At 44.1% G+C, this 27,003-nt stretch overlaps 2 protein-coding genes across 2 annotated transcripts in view; one reads left to right on the forward strand and one right to left on the reverse strand.

Moving 5' to 3' along the window:
* WBP4 (WW domain binding protein 4) overlaps positions 1–26,541 on the reverse strand; it is a 31,909-nt gene extending 5,368 nt beyond the window's left edge. The window contains exons 1-7 of the mRNA XM_074961544.1: positions 26,399–26,541; positions 17,166–17,238; positions 14,916–14,978; positions 14,687–14,810; positions 13,720–13,890; positions 12,659–12,714; positions 8,952–9,018 (exon numbers count right to left, since the gene is read on the reverse strand). Coding sequence (XP_074817645.1) covers positions 8,952–9,018; positions 12,659–12,714; positions 13,720–13,890; positions 14,687–14,810; positions 14,916–14,978; positions 17,166–17,238; positions 26,399–26,400 — 556 coding nt within the window. The 5' untranslated portion in view covers positions 26,401–26,541. The remainder of the gene's footprint in view (positions 1–8,951; positions 9,019–12,658; positions 12,715–13,719; positions 13,891–14,686; positions 14,811–14,915; positions 14,979–17,165; positions 17,239–26,398) is intronic.
* Positions 26,542–26,613: 72 nt separating this feature from the next.
* The window catches only part of ELF1 (E74 like ETS transcription factor 1), a 141,409-nt gene continuing 141,019 nt past the window's right edge, over positions 26,614–27,003 (forward strand). The window contains exon 1 of the mRNA XM_074943957.1: positions 26,614–26,629. The gene's annotated coding sequence lies outside the window, so the exon portion shown is untranslated. The remainder of the gene's footprint in view (positions 26,630–27,003) is intronic.

The following is a 27,003-nucleotide window of genomic DNA, read 5'->3' on the forward strand; positions in this document are numbered from 1 at the left end:
CAGACCCCTAATCATTTTTGTTGCCCTTCGCTGGACTCTCTCCAATTTATCCACATCCTTCTTGTAGTGTGGGGCCCAAAACTGGACACAGTACTCCAGATGAGGCCTCACCAATGTCGAATAGAGGGGAACGATCACGTCCCTCGATCTGCTGGCTATGCCCCTACTTATACATCCCAAAATGCCATTGGCCTTCTTGGCAACAAGGGCACACTGCTGACTCATATCCAGCTTCTCGTCCACTGTAACCCCTAGGTCCTTTTCCGCAGAACTGCTGCCTAGCCATTCGGTCCCTAGTCTGTAGCTGTGCATTGGGTTCTTCCGTCCTAAGTGCAGGACCCTGCACTTATCCTTATTGAACCTCATCAGGTTTAAGGTTCTAAGATTTATTATCTTCAAAGAGCAAAAGCTTTCTTATTTAGATGTGTTGTAATGACATCTGGTGGCCTTCAGAGTTCTTAACAACAAAACAGAGCTTTTGTTGACAATGTTCCTTCTTTAGAACACAGGGTTAACTAAGAGGACATGTACTCCAAGAGAGTTAAATTGCACTGAAAATTAAAATCACAAATATTTGTCTGATGGTCACAGTGAATGGTAACTCAAAATCCGACAGGTATAAAATAAGACCAAGCAAAATAGTTACAAAGAAGTTGTTCAAGGTTACACATCTATGTAGAACTGTCAAAAGCAACAAAACACAAATGATAAAATACAAACTGGAATTTAAAAGAGAACACTGACAAATGACCTGCAAACAAACCTACAAAAACCCCAAACCAAAACCCATCTTTTTGCATATTTATGCTACATAAAGGCCTGGGAAGAGTTATTTTTCTGCTTCCTTAGAAATATCAAGACTGCCAAGTCTGATTTTCCCTGTTTTTTCTGGAGAACATGTCAGTAGTCTCAGATGTTGTCTTTTCTATGCTCTGAAGATTTAAGTAAAGGGCAGGTTCTTTAATCATTTGGAAAGAATTTATTTCTCCAAAATGTTGATTAGTTATTACAGTTAAATAGGTGTTAACAAACAAACAAACAAAAAGCAAAGAGTTTTTACAAGAAATTGACTAAAATCACTTTCCTTCTCAATAGCGTAACTTTCATTCTTTTGGCATTATTTCACTAGTTCTCCATCCTAGAATCTTTTCAAGCCTAGACAAGTGCTGAATTTCTAATATGGAGGAAAAACAACAATAAAAAAAGAAATAAAGCCATCCTTTCAAATCTTCTTCATACATCATAATGAATGAAAAGAAGGATGCAGCTCCATTTTTTTTGCAGGTGAAGAAGGGTTTTTAAGTTAGATTGCTTAAACCTCTTTGTTTCCATGTATTTAACTCAAAATTCTGACACACAAGGAAAAAAGTTCTCTGTTAAAGATTCAAACTAGCATAGGCGCTGACTCCGTGGGTGCTCTGGGGCTGGAGCACTCACAGAGAAAAAATGGTGGCTTCTGAGCACGCACTGGCAGCCCCCTGATCAGCTCCCCCCCGCCGCAGACTGCCTCCTGCCTGCAGGCCCCATGGATCGGCGCCTCCCCCTTCCCCAGTGCCTCCCACCTGCCACGAACAGCTGTTTCGTGGTATGCAGGCAGGAGGCTCTGGGAGGAAGAGTGAGGACACGGCACGCTGTGGAGCAGGGGCGAGAAGAGGTGGGGCAGGGGTCAGGCTTTGGGAGAAGGGATGGAGTTTAGGCGGGGTCTGGGGCAGAGCCGGGGCTTGAGCACCCCCTGGCACTTTGGAAATTTGGCACCTGTGCAAACTAGCGCTGTCAATTAATCACAGTTAACGCCTGTGATTAATTGAAAGCAAAATTCACGAGTTAATTTTTTTAACGTGTTAATCACATGCCTGTTGGCGGGGCAGAAGGCATCAGCAGCGGGGAGGGGCAGGGGTGCTGAAGCCTCCGCCCGCAGCTCCATGGGCAGTGGAGGAGCTGAAGCAGCTCTAGCCTGCAGCTTCCCTGGCAGCAAGGGGGCTGGAGCCCTGCGCCCTGAACCCTGAGAACAGCTGAAGTTCCAAGCCCTGAACTGGGCTGAAGCCCTGCGCCATGCCCCGAGAAGGGCTGAAGCTCTGAGACCCGTGGGAGTTGAAACCCTGAGCCCTGTGCCCCCAGAGCCGACAGCCCTAACCCTATATTTGAAAGTATAGAAAACCCCAAAAATTTAAATAAATGGTATTTTAATATTGTTTAACAGTGTAATTAAAACTGTGATTGGTGTATTCTGGCACTAAGGAATTTGAGAGTTTTCAGAAGATGGGGTGTTTTTTGATTAGGCCCTGTAGCGAAGTGATGACTCACCAGCACAGCGCCTCCTGCTGGTCATCCAGGGAATTAGCTCTTTTCCAGCATACGGAGCGCCCTCTGTAGGCCGGTGTCTCGTCTGCCGCCGGCCCGTGTCCCTCCTGGACCCCGGTGCCCTTTGCTCTAGACTTCTGCCCACCACAGTACCCCCACACTCTCGGTCTCCCCAGGGTCTTGCCTCAGTGGCTACTGCCAGTCATCATCTAGCCCCCACTCACTGGGGCAGACTGCAGTCTGTCATGGCCACTCATCATTGGCAAGGAGCTGTCTCTGCCTATTCTCAGACTGTACCTCTGCAGACCCAGTACCTTTGTAGGACTTCACCAAGGCTTGTAGCCTGGAGGTTTACCAGGCTGAAGCTCCCCAGCTCTCTTTGCCCTTTTCCCCAGCACTGCTCTGCTTCAGGTACCTTGCTCCCAGGCAGCTAGCCCTTCCCACTCCAGGACTAGAGAGAGACTCCTTCAGCTCCTGGCCCCCAGCCCTCTTATCAGAGCCAGCTGACCCTTAATTGAGCTGGCCACACCTGTGGTCAGCTACTCACTCAGGTGCTTTCACTCCTTTTCCGAGCTACAGCCCTCTCCAAGGCTGCTTTCAACCCCTGTCCTCCAGGAGTGGGGCAGCCGCCCCACTACAGGCCCCTTGCCCTCTTGGTAGTATTCCCCTTTTGGGATAGGGTATTGGCCGTCCCATTTCTGATTCCCGGGTGATAGGTGATAATGAAATCGATCTGAGAGAAAAATAATGCCCACCTGAGCTATCTTTGGTTCAAGGCTTGAGCCTTCCACAGATATTCAAGGTTCTTAAGGTCAAAAAAGACTTGCACTGGGTGTCGGGCTCCCTCGAGGTGATGGTGCCAGTATTCCAAGACTAATTTAATTGTGAGTAGTTCCTTATCTATTATCTTATAATTCCATTCTTCAGGGGTGAGTTTTCAGGAGTAGTTAGTACAGGGGTGCAACACATGCTGTGAGCCTCTGAGACAGTATGGCCCCGATGGTTACATTGGAGGCATGGCTTCCACTATGAATGCCTGGGCTGAGTCTGGGTGTGCAAGTAGCAGAGAAGTGGTGAAAGCAGCCTTGAGCTGTTTGAAAGCATGGCAAGCTTCACGTGTCCAAACAAATTTGATGGCCTTGCAGAGTAGGTTGGTCATGGGGGCTATTTACCTTCAGAAACCTGTAATGAACAGTTGGCAAAATTTGCAAAGCCCAGAAGAACTGTAACTCCCGGAGAGAATAGGGCACTGCCGAATTGCGGATGTCCTTTACCTTTTGGGGGTCCATCTTGACTCCTTCTGGGGAAATGATTCTGTGGAGGACTGGTCAATGGTACATTTTTCCAATGTCACAAAAAGGCCAGGCTTCTGTAGTCTTTTCAGGATGGAATGAATGTGCTAACAAATCTGCTCAGGGTTATCTGGAAACACAAGTATGTCACTGAGATGGATGATTACATACTGGTCCAGGATGTCTCAAAATATGTTGTTCATGAAGTGTTGAAAGGTTGCAGGAGCATCTGTCAGCCTGAATGGCATTACTAAATATTTGAAGTACCCATAGCAGGGTCTGAAAGGCAATCTTCCATTAAACTCCTGCCCTGATGCACACTAGGTTGTAAGCACCCCAGAAGTCCAGTTTGGTGAAAATTCTGGCAGACCACACATGACCTAGTAACTCTGATATTAAGGGCAGGGGATACTGGTTTTGGACCACCTCCTGGTTTAGGGCCCGACAGTCTACAGAAAGGCTTAGCATTCCGTCTTTTTTCTTAATGAAAAGGACCGAAGCCCTTGCTGGGAAGGTGAAGTGCTGGATGAAGCCCTTGGCCAGGTTTTCCTGGACGCACACACAAAGGGCTGCCAGTTCTAGTTTGGACGTCGCATAAATATGTCCATAAGGGACCTTCGCCCCAGGCTGCCGGTCTATGGGGCAGTTGTTGTCCTGGTGCACAGGTAGCGTGTCTGCATTTTTCTTTTCAAAAATATCTGCATAATCCCAATACTCTTCAGAGAGATGGGAATTCAGGCTTGGAAGTCACTCCTGGTTAGCCGCCACCATCTTGCGTTCCCCCACAGGTGCTGTCGTTTCCAATTGGCTACAGGAAACGGGGACTGGAGGCTTGAAGCCAACTGCATGCAGGCAGACTCTTCCGCAGTATTCCCAGGGAAAGCTGACCCTTTTTTCTCGCCAGGAGATGCAAGAGTCGTGCTGTTCCAACCAGGTGATGCCAAGAATTAGGAGGCAGTGCAGAGAGTGGTTCACACTGAACTGTAGCACTTCCCAATGGGCCAGGATTACTGCCTCTAGGGGTTCTGTTTCCTGCGTTACTCGTCCTGGGGACAGGATGGATCCATCTATTGCCTCTACAAGGACTGATGTAGGCTTTAAACAGAGAGGGATTTGTAGTGCTCAAGCAGCTTTATCATCTACGATGTTATTGGTAGCCCTGGAATCAATCAGGGCCCACTAAGGGGGAATCAGTTTGGCCGCATTCATGGTATGTAACTTTTACTCATACTTGGGAGTGTGGGGAGGACCTGCATGTCCTGGATCAAGTTTCTCTTGAGGACTGGGGAGCAGTTCCAGAACCCTGATGGTGCCCAGGCCGCGTCTTCCCAACCATAGGGCCTGGGCTTGCTCATTTCCCAATTCCTTGTAGGTTGAGGTCCATAATGGACAAGAGGCAATGGCATGTCCTCATGCTTCGCAATAAATGCATAGGTTTCTGTGTGGTCATTGTTTCTTTTCTTCCAGGGTCAAGCATCGATGACCTAGATCAACCTGCATCAGTTCACAGTTGGACCCTTGGGTTTCTGGTGTGGGGTGTGAACGAAGTGGTGGCAGAGTACACCTCCTCTCTTCCTTTCTCTCACACAGTTGGTTGCTGATGCAGAGAAAGAGGTCAATAAAAGCATCCAAGTGGGTTGGGGTCTCAACTTAGGTTAGCTTATCCTTTACCTCCTCACCTAGGCTACACCAAAAATGCTGAATTTGGGCTGCCTCATTCTACTCAATGTCAGCCATGAGGTGACGGAATGCGGCAGCATATGAGGCAGCTGGCCCTTGCTCTTGCTGGAGCCTTCATAGTGCGGCTTCTACTGGGCGAGTCTGACAAGGGTCATCAAAACATGCAGAAAATGCTCGCAGGAAGGTGTTCCTGTCTGTTAACACCCAGCTGTCCTGTTCCAGCACCGGGGAAGCCCAATCCAGTGCTTTTCCAGCAAGCAAACTGATCACTAGTCCCACCCTGGCCTGGCTGGTGGAAAAAAAAGAGAGGAAATTGGTTCAGGAACCCCCTGAACCTCTGGCGGTTTCCATCAAAACATTCGGGTAGTGGTACCGCAGGACCCTGTTCAGAGGGCAGTGACCCAACCCAAGCCTGGAGCACAGACCTCTGTATCTATGCTGCATTATCTTTCCACTCTATCCTTCCCTCTGGACTTGGGGATTGCCTTTTAAGGTGGAGTTCTAAGAACAGCTTAATGGCTCAGGAGTCCCTGGCAGTATGGCTTGATTGTAGCTATACTGCCTGGGAGCACAAAGGGACCCCACAGTTGGGACAAAAGCAGAGAATCTGCACATGGCCAGTCCTATCCTACTATGGGTCGCAAAGATCAGTAGGGTTTAGAGACAGAACAGTTGCCTGTTCTGAGGGGGTGTGCAGAAAGCTGCATTATGCAAGAAAAGAGTTTAAGAAAAACTCTTAGAGGATCTCTGCAATATCTCTCCCACTGGCATTTCTGTAGGAGGAAACAATCCAGGCTATTGTTATTTGATCCTACACTCATGTCAGATAATTATACATGTATGATCAATAATAAAATAACTGGTCAAATATCAAATTCAATCCACTACTGAAGTAATGGGGAAATTGGTTCGCTTTCACTGGCTGGATTATTTTCAAATCTAAATCTTACTCTATAATTTCCCAAGTTGTATATATTCTATTTTAGGAAATTTAAGCTTGCTAGAGAGAGGATGTAAAGTGTATCAGTGAAGATAGCCCACTCTCATTCCCCCCCTTACTTTTTTCTTAACCGCTAACTCTCCTCTGGCTCTTTCCCCTCAGAGTACAAACATGCTTCAGTCTCTTCTATCTTAAAAAAACTCATAATTGACCAGACTTGCCTCTCCAACTAATGCCCCATCTCCGTTCTTTAATCTCTAAGCTCATTAATAGGGCCCTACCAAATTCACGGTCCATTTTGGTCAATTTCATGGTCACAGGATTTTAAAAATCAGAAATTTCGATTAATTTCTGACCCAAAGAGGAATTATGGAGGGGTCACAAGGTTATTGTAGGGGGAGTTGTGGTACTGCTCCCCTTAGTTCTGCACGGCTGCCTGCAGAGCTGGGCCCGCAGTCAGCAGCCGCCACTCTCCAGTTGCCCAGCTCTGAAGGCAGCAGCGCAGAAGTAAGGGTGGTATGGTATGGTATTGCCACCCTTACTTCTGAGAGGCTGCTGGCAGGGCACTGCCTTCGTAGCTGGGCGTCCAGCCAAGGAGCTGCCGCTCTTCAGCCGCCCAGCTCTGAAGGCAGCGTAGAAGTAAGGGTGGCAATATCACAACCCCCCTGCAACTCTCTTTTGGGTCAGGAGCCCCAGTTTGAGAAACACTGGTCTCCTCCCTGAAATCTGTACAGTATAGGGTAAAAGCACACAAAAGATCAGATTTCACAGGGGAAGACCAGATTTCACAGTCTGTGATGCGTTTCTCATGCCCGTGAATTTGGTAGAGCCCTACTCATTGAACATGCTATCTGCAATCGCTGTCTCAAGCTTCTCTTCTCCAATTCCATCCTCGACCCTGGCCAATCCGGCTTCCACTCCTTGACCTTTTGCTCTCGCCTCTTCCTAGCCAAATCTCAGAACCATACTCCATCCTCATCCTCTTTGACCTGTCAGCCACCTTTAACACAGTTTACCATGATCATCTTCTTGAAACCTTGTTCTCCGTTGGCTTCCGTGACTCTGTCCTCTCCTGGTTTTCCTCCTACCTCTCTAATAATTCTTTTAGTGTGCTCTTTAGAGGATCCTCCTCATCTGCCCTCCAACTGTCTGTGGGGGTTCCAAAGGCTCTGTCTTTGCTTTCCTTCTCTTCTCTATCTATACCTTATCTCTCGGTAATCTCATCCATACACACAAGTTCAGTACCATCTCTGTGTGGAAGATTCACAGATCCACCTCTCTACTCCAGATCTGTCCCTTTTGTCCAGACTAATATTGCAGCCAGTCTCTCTGACATCTACTGGTGGAGGTTTAGCCCAGGCTCAGCATGTCTAAAATAGAGCTCTTAATCTTCACCTGCAAGCTCTTCCCCCGACTCCTTTCTCAATCATTGTGGACAACATCAACATCCTACCTGTCACTTGGGCCCATAACCTAGGCATCATCTTCAGCTGGGACCTCTCTCTAGGTCCTCACATGAGGGCTACGTCTAAGTCTTACAGATTCTTTCTCCATAACATCGCTAAAATATGGCCTTTCCTATCCTTCCACACAGCTAACACACTCGGCCTGGCTCTCATGATCTTGTGTCTCATCAATTTCTCCAACATTATCTTTTCTGGCCTTGACAAACACAATCTTGCCTCACTGATATCTATTCAGAATGCTGCTGCAAAGATCATTTCCCTAGCCTGTTGCTTTGACCATGTCACCCCTCTCTTTTCTTCCCTCTATTGTCTTCTCCTTCTCTATCAAATCAAACATTAGCTACTTGTCTTCACTTCTGAGGCCCTTCACAACCTATCCCCGCCCTTCCTATCATTTCTTGTTCAGTATCAAATGATTGACTCCTTCCTCCGATCGGCTCAAGATGCTAGCAGCCATTGCCCACTTGTTACATTTTCAAAATAAGCACCTGCATGCTTTCTCCCATGCTTGGGAGAATCTCCCCGCAAAAACCACAAAATTAAATCCCCTTTCAAACTCTTTTGCCAGGAAGCCTGCAAAAAAATTGACAACAACTAGGTTGCTGGCATCCTGAGACAACAGCCTATCATACTGACCAATACTGTCTCAGTGTATCCTTATACTCCACCATCGGTTTGTCTGTATCCATCTGTTGTCTCCTGTCCTACACTTAGATTGTAAGCTCTTTGGGACAGGGACTGTTTTTTGTACAGCATCTAGCACAATGAGGTACTGGGACTCCTAGGCACTACTATAATATAAATAATAATAATAATCACAAACAACAACAACAGCAGCACTAAAGTTACAGCAAAAAAAACACACACAAAAAAAACACAAGCGCTTGTCTCTCTTTGGTTTCCAAACAAAGATTTTTTAAAATAACATTATGTATATGGACTACCCATACTTCACAGTTACAAACTGAATGTGTAGACGTATATGAAATTATTATGTTTCCATGCCATCAGGATGGTGAAGAAACCATTCATCTGTATGCAACAGTTTGCCTGTAGGCCAACAAAACTAGGAGTGGTTTAACGAAGCATACAGCATCAGATGATTCTCAGCTGAGGGAAACACTCAGTTAAAGAACAGGCATAATTTAGCCATTACTACATTTTCAAAAGATTCAAACGTTTGAAATAGTTCTAACAAAGTTTTACTACGAAAAAACAAAACAAACCATCTCTTTCCAGCCAGAGCTTAATTGTGAAAACGATGTTGCTTACCTCCTGTTTCTGTATTATAATAGTAGGTCTGACCATCTTCACTGACTCCTTCCACCCATGCTCCTGTCTAATGAAAACACACAGAAATTGAATTAGTGGAATGAATTTTAATGACTAACCAAATAATTGCTGACAAACTATAAAGATATTCAGCCCTCCAGTACTTTCCTGTCATGGTAATTATGATGTTTTTAGGGCCTGCTCTAACTCATATTAAAGTTTTTGGAAAAATTCCCCATTGACTCTGCTGGGAGTTAGATAGGGACCTTATAACTTAAAGTAATACTCGTGCAAGAATGCACACAGACACTCTACAGGTACACGTATTTCACACATATATACAAATAGTTAGTTTTTAAAAAGCGGCTGCTCAGTAGCAATCACTGTAGTTCAGGTTGCCAAACAGTTGAAATTACAACTTAACCCATTATTATTTTCACATGCTTGTGGCTTTCCAAAACATTTACTGCTTGAGTTGACATTTTCCATAGTTGGTTTCTGACCTAAAGTTAACAGAAAAGTTCTCAGAAAGTCTGAGAAAAATCCATCCAGCAGATTTAAAGTTTTGTGAGGGTTTGAGAAAAACAACTTGAACAAACCCTACTCCAAATTGAAAACAAAACTAAGCCAACACTTGTCTTCTTTCCTTCCAACACAGGGCTTAGCAACAATGGCTGAAGACTGAAACTTGACATGGACATAGTCCTCACTGAGGACTAAGGCATTTGCTTATTTGGAAAATATATTAATTTTCACACTAGATTAATAACAAAGTCATGACTGTTTAAGAAGTGCATACTGGACATGAACCTTTGAAATTTCCCTTAAGCTGCACACTGATCTAGCCCACAATGTTATTTTTACATTAATGTATATGGGATTATAATTAATCACATATGCAACAGTCTTGACTTCATGCAATGCTAGACTGCATTTTTTTTAAAAGTCAAGAAAATAAAAAATTAAGATTCTCTTCGTAACATTTTTGCACAAACTATATAGCACGGGTTGACAACCATCGGCACGCAGCCCATCAGGGTAATCCACAGGCGGGCCGCAAGACATTTTGTTTACGTTGACCGTCCGCAGGCACGGCCCCCCCGCAGCTGCCAGTGGCCGCGGTTCGCGTTCCTGGCTGCTTCCCGCAGCTGCCAGTGGCCGGGAATGGCCAACCGCGGCCATTGGGAGCTGCGGGGAGCCATGCCTGTGGACGGTCAGCGTAAACAAAATGTTTCGTGGCCCACCAGCAGATTACCCTGATGGGTCGCATGCTGAAGGTTGCCGATCCCTGCTATATAGAAATCTTCGTATATATGCTGGTGAAATGAAATCAGTTGATTCAGAGAAGAAAAACAGCCCCTAGTGAACACGTTTCCTCAAGGTTTTATTCTTGTGGTTTTCCAGTGCATTAGTTTAAATAAGAGGAAACAAAAGAAAAATTGCTTTGCATAACTAGAAAGCAGACAACAAAAAACAGCCTGTGGCATAACTTGGCCCTTTCTATTACAGCACAGATCTATTAAAGCTATGCAATGCATTCTGGCCATGATCCAGCAGAGCACTTAAGCAGATGCTTAACTTTAAGCATTTTATGACCCAAGAACCCCTTAAAGCCAACTATCAAGATATTCTCTCTGTACGTCTATCAGCATTTATATTACGCTTACCACTGTAGTAGCTAAACTTCAGTATACAGCACTGGTTTATTACTCCATCCGGTATGTTTGTGTGAGGTCTAAGCAGAAAGTTAACTTTCTGAAGTTTAGCTACTACAGTAGTAAGAGTTATATAAATGCTGATGGACATACAGAGAGACAAAGCAGGTGAGGTAATATCTTTTATTGGACCAACTTCTGTTGGTGAAAGAGAGACAAGCTTTCGAGCTACACAGAGCTCTTCTTTCCTCAGGAAGTTAACTTTCTGCTGCCTGTAAAGCAAGGAGAATCTCTGAACCTAATTACACCTCTACCCTGATATAAAGCAACCCGATATAACATGAATTTGGATATAACGTGGTTAAGCAGAGCTCTGGGGGGCGGGGCTACGCGCTCCGGCAGATCAGTGCGTCAGCGTGTCTGGCTCCGACACGCTGCTCTGAGTGGCGTGTTAAGGGTGCCGGGCCGGGGCCGAGGGGTTGAATAAGGGGCAGAGGGTCTCGGGGGGTGGTCAGGGGACAGGGCGGGTTGGATGGTTCGGAGGTTCTGGGAGCAAGGCAGTCAGGAGACGGGGGCATTGGATAGGGAGTGGGAGTCCTGGGGGCCTGTCGGGGGCAGGGGTGTGGAAAGGAGTCAGGGCAGTCAGGGGATAGGGAGCAGGGGGGTTGGGTAAGGGGTGGGGTCCTGGGGGTGATTAGGGACTGGGGGGCCTCTGGAGGGGGCGGACAGGGGACAAGGAGCAGGGGGGCTTAGAACGGGGGTGCGGTCTTGGGAGGGGTGGTTGGGGCGAGGGGGGTCTCTGGAGGGGGTAGTCAGGGGACAAGGAGTGCGGGGTTTGGATGGATTGGGAGTTCTGAGGGGTCAGTCAGGGGGCGGGAAGTGACTATTAATAATGGAAATGCTCGAGGCCAAAGCAAGTTCAATATAATGCGGTTTCACCTATAATGCGGTAAGATTTTTTGGCTCCCAAGGACCGCATTATATCAGGGTAGAGGTGTAGTAATCCAGCATACATACAACATGGGGAAGGCACCATTGCTTTTAGTATTTCCTACTTCTTTTGCTTATGTTTGCAATCTTAACACATATTATTTATTATTAGTTTTTCCATTTAATTTCCTCAGAGTAGTTTAAACAAGAAAATAACAACTCTGCAGCGTTTTGCACAACTCCATAAACTGCAACACTACATTAGATATGCTAAAACCTTAACCCTAAAATCAGGGAGCTGAATTAAAAACACAACTTTGCAACTGTATAGCTGCAAGAAACACAAATATGCAGCACTATGGAGTTCCACAAATACTGCACGACATAGCTGCATAGCATTTACTGCAATTAATGTTTCAAAAAACGAATAGAAGTTATTTAATGTGCATGAAAGAAACAAGCAAAATTTTAAATTGCTTAGGGCTGGAATTGCTCAGGCAAACTTAATTCTGGCATTTCTTAACTTTTGAGTACTTGACTTTGCAACATTAACATTCTTTTAACATAGTTTTTAGGTGCATGTGTGTATATATATATGTATATATACACACATATACATATACATACACACACACACACACTGCATGTTTATCCTCCAAATAATGTTTCCTAAAGGAGAACTAGCCACATGTAAAAAGTTTAAAACATTAGCCATTTCCAAGCAAAAGAATCTTATGAATTATTTTAAAATATGAACGTATAATTTTTTTCCTGTGTTGATTAATTTGCAAAAGGCGGAACAGGATTTGCTTGATTTTTTCCAGAAAGATTCAGCTTTTTTGGCTGAAACAAAGCATCAAAAGTTTGACTCCAAAAGAATAATTTTTAAAAAGTTATCTGCAACTGAAAACAGGAATTGGTAATGAAAGTTGAGTTTTAACCTTAACTGTAGGTTTCACAGCTCTATTCAAGCTACAATATATTTTTCTAAGATCCACAATATATAGGTTGTTTGAATTCAATATTGTGAATAATACATGAGAGATAAGCCAAGTAGGCAGCAAAAAGTTTTGTAAAGAAAGCCATAAGAACAAAGAAGTAGTACAAATAACATTTGATTACCGTTTGTGAGTTTCGAGAGTTGTCTTGAAATCCTTCAGGTTTCTCCCACTGTGATTCTTTAAACAGAAACATATTTCATTTATTATTTATAAAACCATTTCAATTTTTACTATCAATCATTATGACAAATAGTCGACTAGAACATATTGCAGATGTGTATGCATACGCATGCATGAGTAATATATGTATTACTCATCTAAAAAGAAATCACACTGGGTCAGATTGTGATCCCCTTACTCCACTGAACAGTAACCCAAGAGTAGTCCCACTGAAGTAACTGAGACTAAATGTGGAGTAAGAATATGACAATCTGGCCTACTATGACTTGTAAATTTCTATTGCATTATAGCTGATATATAGTTATAGTACATTTTAAATATCTTCTTATAGGACAATCAGCCAGGAGAGACTGAGAAACACAAGATTTTTACGGTTTCGAAATTAGGAAGGACTGAGAATTACACCAATGTCAGTGCCTGCAAGAAACCGTGTGTAATATACCCATCTAATCATAATATAGGACCCCTTCAGTGCTCCACAGCAAACAAATTCATTAAGGCCCTATCAACACAGTGTGTTCCTGACCCCAAATAAGGTAATCAGTTTAATCCTGTGCAGGTAAACAAGAAACCCAGTAATCATAGTCTAATCTCATTATCCTTGAGATACTATTGGTACTCAAATAATTACCCATTTTATACCTGAGTCCTGATAAAGTGGATTCTGATTGCCCTTTTTTGGGTCGGGGGTGGAGAGGGGATTGCCCTTCTGTGCATTTAAATATAAACTTTGTAGGGTGTCAAGAACTTTTAGGAATGTCCATGAGTTCTCCTGTTATTTATTGATTAATAAAATATCAACAGGGCCCATCTTAAGCTCTGGGCACTCTCACATAATTATAAAAGTCATGAATTTATAATAATACGTGGACTCTATATAATTGTCCACACACTAAGAATCAACCTCATAACACAGATAACGGAAGGCTAGCAAAGTGTACGGTGTCCTACTTTGGTTAGAGGGAATAATTAGATCAATATTTGTTCCTTGCCATTATTTACCTCCAGTTACAGTATTGTAGTAATACATGTAACCCTCAGGGGAAAGTCCTTGCACCCATTCCTTTGTTTCATCTGATGGTGCTTCTGAGGTGTCTTTTCTCTTTTTTTTCTTTTCCTTCTTTTCTTTCTTTTCCTCCTGTTTACTTTGTGTTGAACTGGGACCTATAGAATCTTAAAGAAAATAACACCCATTTTTTCCGCGTTATAACCAGAATTTACTTATTGGGCATTCCTCATATAGGCAACAGCAAATATCAACTTAGTCCAAAGTAGTTTCTTCTTTCATGATATACTAAATACCAAAAGCTTTTCCAGTGTAAGGCTATACTATTACGAATCAGTCTGAGAATCACCAGGAGAAACAACAAGCTGAAAAATCTAAATTCAAGGATTACCTCAGGGCTATTGAGCATGGAGTCAACAGAAGCTAGAAACCGGAGGAGACAGTCTCCATGGAGGGTTCAAACTAACAGGACTAAATTACAAAAAATGGTAGTTTACCCTCATGGTAACAGACCAAAAGCACCTGCTCAGCTTTAAAATGGGAGGAGATTAAAAGAAGAAAAAAGGACTCAGTTAAGTGATGGGTGAAAGCTCAACCAGTAACTATGCACTTGTCTCCATTGGGAAAATTGGGACCCATAATTAATGACTGGTGCAGCTCCACCAGTAAATGTAATAATAGAAACTGTACAGTAGATAATGCTTAGGCACTTTTTCTACCATGATGTTTAACCTCAACTCCCACCTGAACTGTCCTGAGGGTTAGAAGACATGACGGTAAAAACCCTGCTTACACAACTTAACAGCTTCCACTATTGCTAACGCTGTGGCAAATTATAGGTCCCATTTTTGCCAATGTAAACACAATCCTGGAGTTTCTACAAAACTAATACAAAAATAAAGTCCTGTTCAATATTCTCTTTACTGCTGCCTTTAAGCCTTTTCTGGCAGCTATAGGAACTACCTGACTTAACTCCAAGCCTTTTCAGATCCTCTTGATATGCTTTCAGTGCAGCTTCCTCCATTGCTGCAAATTCCTTTGACATTTTTTCTTCTTCTTTTGCCTTTTCCATACTTTTCTTTTTAATCTACAATTAAAAAAAAAAAAAGGGGGGGGGGAAGAAATAGACCAAAGTCATAAATAAAAGGGAAAAAGTTAAATGTTTAGAGAAAAAAGGAAAAATTCAATTTACCTCACTAATTTTCTTTGCCACATTTTCCTTATGGTTCTTTCCCCTTTCATGAAATTCAATGCTCTTAAAGAGGAAAAAAGTAAATTAAAACACAGTGAAAAAATAATTTGCAGGAAATTAATTTCCTTTGGTAAACTACAAATATATACCCAGACAAGAAGAAAAACTTAGCTGGACTTAAGACTGAATGTACTTAACAATAACATAGGTAAAAACTGTTATGGAAAAATCCAACCATTAGAAACTTAGGAAATACAAAGTAAAGTTTAACATAAAAGAAACCCAGCAGTAGAAAGAATGGAAATGCAGTTATATTCTGAAAAATGGCATGGTGAAGTTTTATATTGACTGGATCTCAATGACATCAGATGGTTTGTATGCGGTTTTAATTTAAAAAAAAATGTATTAAACAAATTAAAGAGCAGGCACCCCTGTGTAGATTGGGGGTTTTGCATGGTCCATGGTTCTCGAGCTTCCTTCTATGCCCCCAGGATTCATATCTCAATTTCCACTCCCCTTTACCTTCCAAGTCTATAGGACTTACCATAGACCTTACTGGATCAGTAGGAACTTATGGGCCTCATGAAGATCATATTAAGATCTACTGAGCTCTTGCAGACTTTAAAAACTCTGCAGTTAAGCAAATCTGAGACTGGGAGCAGAAATCCAGGTATGTAACCTAGGAGATCAAGCAGACTGGTAGTAGGATGTGGATAATTTAGGAAGACAATTGGAGAGCCTTTAAACCAAAAAGGCTGCCAGATAGAGTAGGGAAAACAGAAGCCTGAAGAGCTTAGGAGTCCTGCAGGAGCACTGAGGGAGGTGTGGTAGGAAAGTGGTGGGGAGTTTAGGAGCTCTTGGAGTTGTAGGAATCACCTCCTAATCCAGGTGCTAGTGCACTTGCCAACAAACAAGGCTCAAAAGTACTTCTGGAGGCCTGGCGTACCAACATGGCAAATGGTGCATCCTCAAAGTGATAATTTCGTCTTAAGTGCTTAGAGCACCAACTTGAGAAGGCCTGCAGGAGGGAGGCAACGCTACTGTGCGCTTGTGGATCCTATTGACATTCTAAGGTCCACAGCAGGTCCTGTAGACCAGTGTTTCTCAAACTGTTGTACTGGTGACCCCTTTCACATAGCAAACCTCTGTGTGCGACACCCCCCCCCCCCCGCTATAAATTAAAAACACTTGTTTATATATTTAACACCATTATAAATGCTGGAGGGAAAGTGGGGTTTGGGGTGGAGGCTGACAGCTCGCGACTCCCATGTAATAACCTGGCAACCCCCATGAGGGGTCCCAACCCCCAGTTTGAGAACCCCTGCTGTAGACATTAGAAGATCTGCACAGAGGCTTAGCTTCAAGACAATGATGGGCATGGTATTTACCTGGGTGGTTTTTACTTGGTAAAATCATAGTTTTACTGCACCAGAAAAAACTAGTTAGTTCCAATTCAAGACATTTTCTGTTTTAAAAACTGTTTCATTAATGCACACCACATTACACTTCACTTTAGTTACATATTCAAATTATCAAATTAAATAAGGAAGTAGATTTGGAGCTTAATTTAGGGTTGTAAAAATAAAAAGTAGAACTGCAGTAGGCGCAATACTAATATCTGTAATATAATTCTGAACTTTGGAATGTCTGTATACATTTTGGTTCAGTATTTTCTCAAGGAAATTATACATGTCAACTCATATTTCAGTTTTCAGTATTATATACATATTATATATACTGCAAAGCTATTATCATATTGCGAAATATTTTTCAGTAATTTTCATTAGTATATTCTAATAATTATTTTATTTTTCCGGTATTTACCAGTGTCCTGTCCAGGCTAGTGTCTCCCAGGAAATGGCCAACCTTGCTTCAAGGTGGAGCAAAATTCAAATTATGAAGCCTGAGAAAATGGAACTTGATTCTTCAGACCTTTTACACATGGATGAGGAATGCAGAATCAAGCCCTAGGGCTCCAGTCTTGCATTGAGGTCCATGGAAGTACAAGAGATTTTTAATGCAGGATCCAGGTCTTAATTTGCAAGTCTTTTTTCCCCTAGTTTTATAGCTAACATGGCTTACAAAGGCATATTTAAAACAAACAAACAAACCCTAGGTAAACATTAGTTTACATGTCAGTAAGCAATACTGAAAAAAATATTCAAATATAACATTTAATATATTATATATACACAATTCAAATTCTAGTACTTCAGAATCCGTAATATTACACTAACTAGACCAACATACAGGCTTGTTGTCTGCTATCCAGCACTTGCAGTAACCACAAAATTTCTTTGGCTGGGATTTCCAGTAATCAGCCCTAAACATAAACAAACAAATAAATAAATTAGAAAAAAATTTAGGTAGATTTATGCACAATCAGAAACAAAATAACCAAAGCAAAAAGTTCTGAAACAGAGAGCATCAGAAACCAAGTCCAGCCTTACCATGGTGCTTGGTTGTGCTGTCAAGGTTTTCTTCTGCACAAGTTTTTGTGGACAGGTTAGAGTGGCTATTCTAGGTCCAAAACAAGATTTATTAATGAGTTCGACTGCAGTGTTTGATAAAATAGATCAGGCTGTTACCTGTGGCTTTGCAAAAATTTCTACAGACCCAAAGCCTTCACTTACAACAGAAATTATGTTTTTGGTGCTTTTGTAGTCAGCTAACCTTCCAAATTATTAACAGCTGCAGTAGTTAGGCTTATTGAATATATAATACTGGGGAATGCACAATTCATAATATCTGCAATAAAAATGTACACTTTGATAGTTTTCAAACTATCAACATAACATAAATACGTACCTTGGCTATACAACACAATGAATTTAAATAAAAAATGTAGTGCTATACTATTTTGGGGAAAGGGAAAGGTATATTTTTGGATAATTCAAAACTGTGCAAAGGATTCTGGAACAGATCTGGAATAGATTCTAGGTTATGTCCCAAAATGTATCAGGCCAAAGACTGGAAAATTTGAAATAGGCAATTAGAGAGCAGGTCCACAGCACCTCTTGGACCTTCTCTCTTAGTTGAGAAGTTGTTCCTAAGCCATCTCTAACTCTTTTAACAAATGGAAAGTGAATCCCCATGGTAATCCCTGGTTAACTTTTGAGAGGTATAGAACATCACGGTTGGAAGGGACCTCAGGAGGTCATCTAGTCCAACCCCCTGCTCAAAGCAGGACCAATCCCCAGTTTTTGCCCCAGATCCCTAAATGGCCCCCTCAAGGACTGAACTCACAACCCTGGGTTTAGCAGGCCAATACTCAAACCACTCAGCTATCCCTCCCCCCCCCCCAAAGCCCTTTGCACAGGTAGAGGAACAGTTTCACTTTTAAGGCTGTATTCTTTGAAGTGAACAAGTATTAATAGCACTGTTAAAGGATTACACATTCATAAAACTTCAAGTAGTATATCATGTGGGACTCTCTATCTTCTAAAAAAGAAAATACATAAAAATCCAAAAAAGTGCTATAGTCACCAAAAGTCAAGAAATGAAAGAGGTGAGGTTCCTAAGCTGTTAACTCTGCTACATTACATATATGTATATTTTATTCTTGTTTTCCTTAATAAATGCATCATTTAGTAAGTTACCGGACATGACTCCATTCTGCCATCACATCCCGTAGGAGTCAATGGGGCTCTGCACAGGCACTGGAGTCTGAGCTAGCAAATTTAAGGGTGGGATTTACAGCTGAAATCTTGGCTTCACTGAAGTCAAACACAAAATTCCTATTGTCCTCAATGGAGTCAAGATTTCACCCCATGTTGTTAAATGTATAACAAACATAAAGGATGTGGCTGTGCAATGCTGCAGACTTTAATACTATAGCATTTCATGTGCGATTTTAACTGTGAAAACTATGGCCCCAACTTTCCGAAGACTTATACACATGCTCAATTTCATGCACTGAGTAGTCCCACTAGGGGACTACTAAAAGGGGCAGATTCCCTGATCCACCAAGCTAATTTCATGCTGCTTAAAGGAAACTGAGACTGTCACCAGAGAGTATCCCCCATGTAAGGAGAATCTCCACCATGTTAAAGATGGTGGAGCAGTGGAACATGGGAACCCTTCCCGCATTTGGAATAACAGCAAGAAGGGGTGTGTCAGAGTCCTGCAAGTGACACGGCAGGGATGCTGAAGTGAGGCTCCAGTATGGCCAACTCTCCACTGGCAAAAGGTTGTTTAAGCCTGATCTACTGTGATTATTTTCATTGATATACTACACTGATACATGCACTAGTATGGATGCAGTTATATTGGTGAAGAGCACCTTTATACAGATATAACTGTGTCCACACTAGTGGGATCATGCCACTGTAACTATACTGGGATAGTTAAAGCAGTACAAATTTCTAGTGTAGACTAGGCCTAAGGAACCCCATGTCAGTGGAATAAGTTAAGGCTGGCCCCAGCTTGCACTTGAGCCAGGCACCAGAACCAGGGAACTATGAGCAGCTCCTTGAGAACCACGCCTCTCCACTGTACCTGAGCTATGCTCGGTACAAGCCCATGGTGGATAAAGTTAAGCAGATACTTAGCTGTTTGTGGGATTGGGGCATAAATTTGTTAAGCACTGTGCACACTAATAAGTGTTAAGTTGTTTACATGAAGGCAAGTTTATTCTGTTTTTAAAACATGCCACATTAAAAAATTATCATATATCAAAGATAATTGGATATATGTTAAAATAATACTTGAAACAGAAATGGTCAATATGGTAAGAGAAAGATGTAAATCAGGCAGATCTGTTCTGGGATAAGCTCCCACAGTTCTTTGATATAACAGATGGACTAGCATGACAAACATGTGAAGACTTAGCTTTCTCACTGCCAAACGAAAGTACGCATTGCTAAACTGCTGATAGCATACTGAGTTTTCCAGGTCCCAAACCCTTGGGTTCTCACCAAAAAAAGTGTTGGTGGCCTCAGAGTGTGGCCACCAACTCTTGCTGGTGGCCGCTCTGACCATTTTTCCTAAAATACTTAATTAACTTTAGGAAAATCAAATAAATATGCACATATCCATGTCCAAATCATTGTAATTTATTTATGTAGGGTTTTTTGCACACTCAAGAATAAAAATAACGTGCAGTTATCTCTATTCCTTACTGGATCTAAACAGAACAGAAACACAATAAGGTGCTTTGCACATTCTCACATTCTTGTCTTTTTTCTTATTGTTTCTTTTGCTTTTTTGGGTGGGGGTTGCTTTTCTTTTTTTAAGACTTGCTTGCTAGTAAGTCTGCTGTGGAATGTGATATTAACAAACATATAAATATCACTTTTCACAGCAGACTCACTCAGTCCCAGCAAGCCCAGGGACAAATTAAGCCCTGGATGGGGAAGTGGTTACGGAGGCAGCAAGGTGATGGGGCACTGGGGGAGGCAGCATGGGCCAGGGATGATTGGGGAGGGTGAGCTCGGGGACAGAACCCATCACCACACAGCCCAGGAATGGAGCCCAAAGCCCTTTGCACAGGGGATGGGGCTCAGGGATGGAGCCCAAAGCCCCATGGGTGGAACCTTCCACCCACCACCCCAGGGCTGAAGCCCAACCCCACCACCTCTGGGAAGGTGGGAAACACACACTGGCTGTCTGCTCCTCCAGCTTTTCTGTCTCCAGAGGTGGCCAGGACCCAACCACTGCTGGCAGCCCCAGGGGAGTGGTCGCTGCTTTGCCCCTCCCCTCATCACCACCCAGGAGTCTTTGGCCACAAGAAAAGCCCCTTTTGGCCGCATGCGGTCATGGTGGTCGCATTTGAAAAACACTGCTTTAAACAATTCAACAGAGTGGGATATGTCTGCACCAAACTGTATACTCCATTTTGTCACGTAACTTCTATTTTGTATTATAAGCGTCATTCTTTGCTATGTGCTAAACAGGCTTGATCTTGCCCAAGGCAAGTCTATTATTAGGAATTCCTGACAGCCACTCTGCACAGGAAAGGTGTTTGATGCCTTGTTGAAGAACTATAACTGAGAAGCCAACATAGAGCTACCTAGGGCCATGAACTGTCTCTCAATTGCCCAGTCCCAATGAACAATGTTTTCTGTACATGGTTTGTAGATCTGCACTTTCTCCAGCTGGGCACATGACATGAGAGACTGTATTTGGGGGGTGGCATTTCTCAGAGGTGGGGTCAACCCCAGGAAGCGGGATGTGCAGGATAGAAAAGACAGGAGGGGGGGTCTCTGCCCAGCCTGAAACACTGAGAAACCTCAGACTCATAGAAGGGGTAAGAGTAAGACCAAACCAGCGGAGGGTTTGTCTCAGAACTTCTGTTATTTAGCAGAGATCTATAACTCTCTGTATCTTTTAAGATTAAAGTGACTGTGGTTAAGAAATTCCTTTGCTAAGCCTGTGTTCCTTACTTTCCTGTCACGTCACCTCCGAAGGGGCTGAATTAGAAGCCCGAGTGACCCCAGCCAAGATGGAACTCCGTGTAAGTGACTGGATAGAGCCAAGAGAGGTAAGAGGCACTGCTTTCAGGGTCTGTTGTGGTTGGACGGTAGATAAGATAGTTTGTGATCATGTAATTAAAGGCTGTATCATAATGCACACATAAAATGGCGAGTTAAAGTTGCACAAGCAATCATTATTCCAGCATTTCCTACCTTTTGAGCACTTGACTTTGCAATCTTAATGTTCTTTTATTATCTTGGGGGGGATTATACAGTGTCAAATTACTGCTTTGCAATCCTGTTTAAAGACAAGTTTCTTGCCCCAAATGACTGTACAATCTAAGGCTCCAATTATTCAAAGATTTATGCATGTGTTTATCTTTAAGCATGTGAGTAGTTCCATTGAACTGAATAGTTATTCTGGAATAGCTCCCCATGTGGACACTCTATTTCAGAAAAAAAGTGATTTTAATTGCATAATAATCAGTGTGCTTCTGAAGTGAAGTAATTACTCTGCAATTAAAATCACTTTTCTTCTGGAATAGAGTGTCCACATAGGGAGCTATTGCAGAATAAACTATTAGCTATATCAGGGGCCAGCAACCTTTCAGAAGTGGCGTGCTGAGTCTTCATTTATTCACTCTAATTTAAGGTTTTGTGTGCCAGTAATACATTTTAATGTTTTTAGAAGGTCTCTTTCTATAACTAAACTATTGTTGTATGTAAGGTAAATAAAATTTTTTAAATGTTTAAGAAGCTTCATTTAAAATTAAATTAAAATGCAGAGCCCCCTGGACCGGTGGCCAGGATCCGGGCAGTGTGAGTGCCACTGAAAATCAGCTCGTGGGCTGCCTTTGGCACGCGTGCCATAGGTTGCCTACCCCTGAGCTATAAAGTTATTCCTATATATATATGGATATATATATATAGCTATTCTGGTCAATTTCTCTGCATAGACAAGCCCTAAGTTTTTGCAGGATTGGGAGAGGAAGTCAGTAGAGGCTTGCAAGTGTCTGCTTCAGGTTGGATTGGGTATAAAAAGAACTTGACACTCTTGAGCTCAGGTCAGGGTGGATTTGGACTACCAGGGGGCTAGGTTTGTACCAGGATGGAGGGAGCAAGGAAAGGATCTGGCTCTCTGTCCTCAGAGCCCAGTGGAGGTGGTGGCAGCGGGCTGGAGGAGTCAGCAGTGGGACAGCGGGCCGGCTGTGCCGAGAATGGGCCTTTGTCTTCCTGAAAAGGAAGCTACAGCAGCGCCAGGATACAGAGAAAGCTTGGAGCATGCAGGTAACCCCCACTGCCCTGCCCTGCAGGTAAGAGTGGAACACCCACACACACATACTGCAGCATGGCAGGCACAGCATGATGCAGACCCAGCTGGCTGGGCATGTGGGCTTGATCCCTCCCCATTGCCTGCCCACAGAAAGCCCTGTGGGGAGAGGTGCTCGGCTTCCTAAAGCTGCTGCCTGGTGGCCAATCTCCCTGGAGGGGCACATCTAGGACAGGCCATCCCAGTCCTGCAGGAAGGAGCCCTGGTGGAGTCTGAAATGTCTGTGCCCAGCAGTGGCATTGATGGAGCCTCCTGCAGGGTACAGCAGAATGCAGGACTAGAGACAGGACAGGGGGTGCAGGGCTCCCAGGCCTAGAGTTTGGCACAGTTGCTGTGGGGAGCCGTGGGCTGGGGTGAGGGCAGAGAGTGAAGTAGAGGCTTGCAATCCAGCCAAGACCCGACGGGACCACCCAACTACAAGGTTTGGGTTGGGTCGGGTATAAAAACAACTTGATGGGCTCAGATTTGGACTGGCTGTGGTCTAGTCAGGATTGGATTGGGCTTTAAAATTAGGGCTGACCAGACCTCTAGAAGCCAGCAGGGAACAAGTTCTCCTGGTACTGTGAACAGGGGTTCAGGTCAATGGCCACAACTGCCCACCCCCAGGGAAGGCTTTCACAGCATCTTCACTCAATAACTGCTCCTCAAAATGGCAGAGGAAGCATAGTCTTGGGACCTGCAGGCAAGGACATGGGATGAAAAATCACTGAGTCAATGGAACATTGACATTGACTTCCAGGGGGTCAGGATTTCACCTATTGTGTACTAGTCTCACCTTGAAATCCTTCTCTCATTTCAATGCAAATAGATGTATGTATCCTGAATTTTCAGCTGAGGTGAGAACACAGGCTTACCTGCTCAGGATGCTAAAACTAGGAGGCACCAATGGAGCTTTATGTGATATCTATCCCAACTTGCCTCATTTCTTTAACAGAAATAATTCTAAATTCACAGTGCTATTTGACAAAAGATTACCCAGCCTTTTCCCTGGGAAAAGACATGAACATTGTATCATTTACCAAAAACCTGCAGACAGTCCTACAACTGGATGTCCCTTGATTTAAAAGAGAGGGGGGCTGATGGTCGAGCCTTTTTCATATACAACAGCTTAGGAACAAGCTCCCAGTTCCCACCCCTGTCCAAAATGACCCTGGATCTGTTGGCCTTCAGGCATGCTGCAAGATGCATCAATTTTTGTGGGCTGTGGCAGAGAGTGGGATTTGATTATGGTTATAACTGCATAGGAAAGGGAAGTTTTGTGTTTTGCTGCAGGCTGACTGGGATAAGATACTATTTAATTTTATTTCTTAGCTGTAATTTGTTTCCATTCAACATTCCCCCCGTCCCCTTTTTTATTACTATATAATTCCAAAGAAATAAAATACCACAGGCTCCTACCCGGCAAGACAATTTCCATAGGCTGATGCATGTGCCCATACAATGGGTCTGGACTGGTGCAGGGTCTATCTGTGTGGATTAGGGCCTTGGATTGTAAATTATTTAAAAAAATCAGTTTTTCTATTTTGTAAAGCAATATAAACATGTACAGCAGTACATAAGATGAAATTCACAACTGGATCAGTGCAGTTGTATCCTTGTACCCACATGTGGCGCTCCACTGAAGGCACTAGATCTCTGTGGGAGTACAGGGATTCCACTGAGTAACAGGATCTGGCCTGCTTCTCAAACAAAAAATAAACCAGTGCACAATGGTTGGGGAAATGTGCAATAACAATGCTAGCAATAATTACAGTTAGGGCTTGTCTGCACTAAAGCTGTAAGTTGACCTAAGTTATGCTACTTCAGTTACGTTATGTAATGGAAGTCAACATAACTTAGATCGACTTACAGCGGTGTCTAAACGGTGCTGTGTCGACGGGAGATGCTTCTCGGGGAGCTGGAGTACAAAAGTCGATGGGAGAGTGCTCTGCCATCAACTTAGCAGGTCTTCACTAGACCAGCTAAATCGACACCGCTGCATCGATTGCAGCAGTGCCAATTTAGCCATAAGTATAGACATGCCATTAATCACAGTTGTAGCTAGCATGGTTGATACTAATGAGGACAGGGCCCAGGTTACAACCTACACCATCTAATACTCATTTCCTGCGTTAAGCTATTGAATTAAGTTTAAGTACCTTTGGAGTCCATTACATTAAATGCAAAGATTATGAATTATTGTGGGCCTGTGTGATCAAAGGACTGAACTATTGGATTGGATTGGCTGAACTATGTGTGAACCTTACCTTTTGAAGCTATACCCTGAGGAAAAAAACACTGTATGCTGATTACCCGTTCATCAAGACTGTAGGTGAAAGGCCCAACCTGTATAAAGACATAGGCTGATTTACCCAGTCTGTGCGTGCGAAGGATTGACTCCTTCCTGCCTGAGCACTTGTGTATCTGGGGTAGAGTGATTTTGGTAAGCTTATTAGCATGCATGTCGGTTATTTTATTGTTTTTAATGTTTTCTCTGTAATGCTATCACTTTAAGAATAAATGAGCTTGTTTAGAATGAGATGTGTGGTAACTTATAACTAGGCAATTACACTTTTAATAGCCTCTGAGCAAAGCACAGATTCTGACCTGTTTAGCCATTCAGGTTTGCTGGGAATAACACAGTGTTAGCAGGAACCATGCAGCCTGCAAAAACTCCAGTTTCAAGGGAGAGAGATGCAGGTTTCTGCCTGAGTGAAGTGATGACTGAGGAGCTGGAAGCCAAGCATGGCTTCACTTGCTGGACCATGGAGCAGGAATTCAGGTTTAGTTGCTCTGAATTGTGGCAAACTTATCATACAGTAACAGGGAAGGAAAAAAACTCTAAACCAAGTACTGGTCTGTTTCAGGTTGCGTGAACAATTAATTTGTGAAATCCTAACAGGTTGTAGAAACCATACAAAAGCATTGCTACTGCCGATTGAAATAAATAGCACTGCATTTAAGTATATTTAGCAAAAAATGCAAATTGCAGAAACATAAAGGAAGGAGATTAAAGGGACACTAGAACAAATCTTATTCACCTGATGTACAATGACTATTTAACTCATTATTGTGAAGTCGATTAAGGCCAAAACTTAAATACTGTAAGACAAAATGTAACAGCTAAAATTAAATATTACTGTTTCCAATCATTTAAAAGAGTATTAAATTTATGTATCTATATTGATTTCTTCAACACCAACTCTATCTAGAGCCACAGCCACTCAAGGAGTCCTGTTTTAGGGAATGAAATGTAAACGCTCCTCTGCAGTGTTTACCACCCAAAGATTGCAGCACTTTGCAGCACAAAAAAGTGAAGTTCAAGAGAAACAGAAAGTGAAGCTGCCCAGGTTGCTTCCCACAGACTAAGACAAGAGTCACAGACACAAAACAAACAGCACCAAGTGGGGGAGACGTGAATCAAGTTTGTCAAATCCTCGTCGGTCATCACCGTGGGTGTTGTTAGTGGCACAGGTGAGGGATATATTTTGAAGCACTGATGGTTTTAGGCAGCCAGGGTGCTCTACTACCCCGGGGTAAGGAGGGGGCTGCACCGTGGAGATCCCTGGTGGGAACTAGCTGCTCCCTAGCGGGGCACGTGCACCGCCGGGAAACCCCCAGCAGCCCCCTACCCTGCACTACGGGGTTGCTGGCTGCGGCACGGGGAGGAGGATCCGTTCCACGCACACGGCGGGGGGAGAGGCTCCCTGCTCCCCCTCCCCCCCACAGGGGCAGTGGGATGGCCCCTCACAGACACTCACATCGCCGCCGCCCTGCTCCGGCTGCCGCCGCCCTGCTCCCAGCCCCGCGCGCCGGGCCCCTTCGAACGGCCCGAGCTGTAGCACTCAGCAGAGGCACAGTCTAGCCCGTCACACGGTCTGGAGCTACGGGCGCCGAGAAGGCTCAAGCCGCGCTCCCCGCCCCCCCCCCCCCCCGAGTCAGTCATCAGCGCTCTGCGGGGAGGCGCTGAGCAAGGGAGCCACGGCGACTCGGTGAGTGACTCGCACGCGCTACAGGTTGCTCCTGACGCCCCTTCCCCTCGTGCCAACACTCCCTGCGCACCTGGGGGGGAGGCGCGGGGCCCGCCTCGTCAGAACTACAGGGCGGGGGGCGCTGTCCCCCAGGGGCTGGCCGGGCGGGGGCCGGGAGCTGCGCTCGCCCCTTGACGCGGGGAGTCCCACTGCGGGGCGGGGAACCCCCCCGGGACTCGGTCAGCGGCGCGGGGGTGGGGTGGGGCGAATGACACTGGGGACACGGACGGGAGCGCCTGGCTCCGGCTCGTCCCGGCTGTACGCGAGGCGCCCGCAGCCCGGCCGGGGCGCGGCGCAGCGACCCACGCGGCTGCGCCAACTTTCCGTGGAGTTTG

Source organism: Natator depressus, chromosome 1 (assembly GCF_965152275.1).
Source record: "Natator depressus isolate rNatDep1 chromosome 1, rNatDep2.hap1, whole genome shotgun sequence".
Lineage (NCBI taxonomy): Eukaryota > Metazoa > Chordata > Testudines > Cheloniidae > Natator > Natator depressus.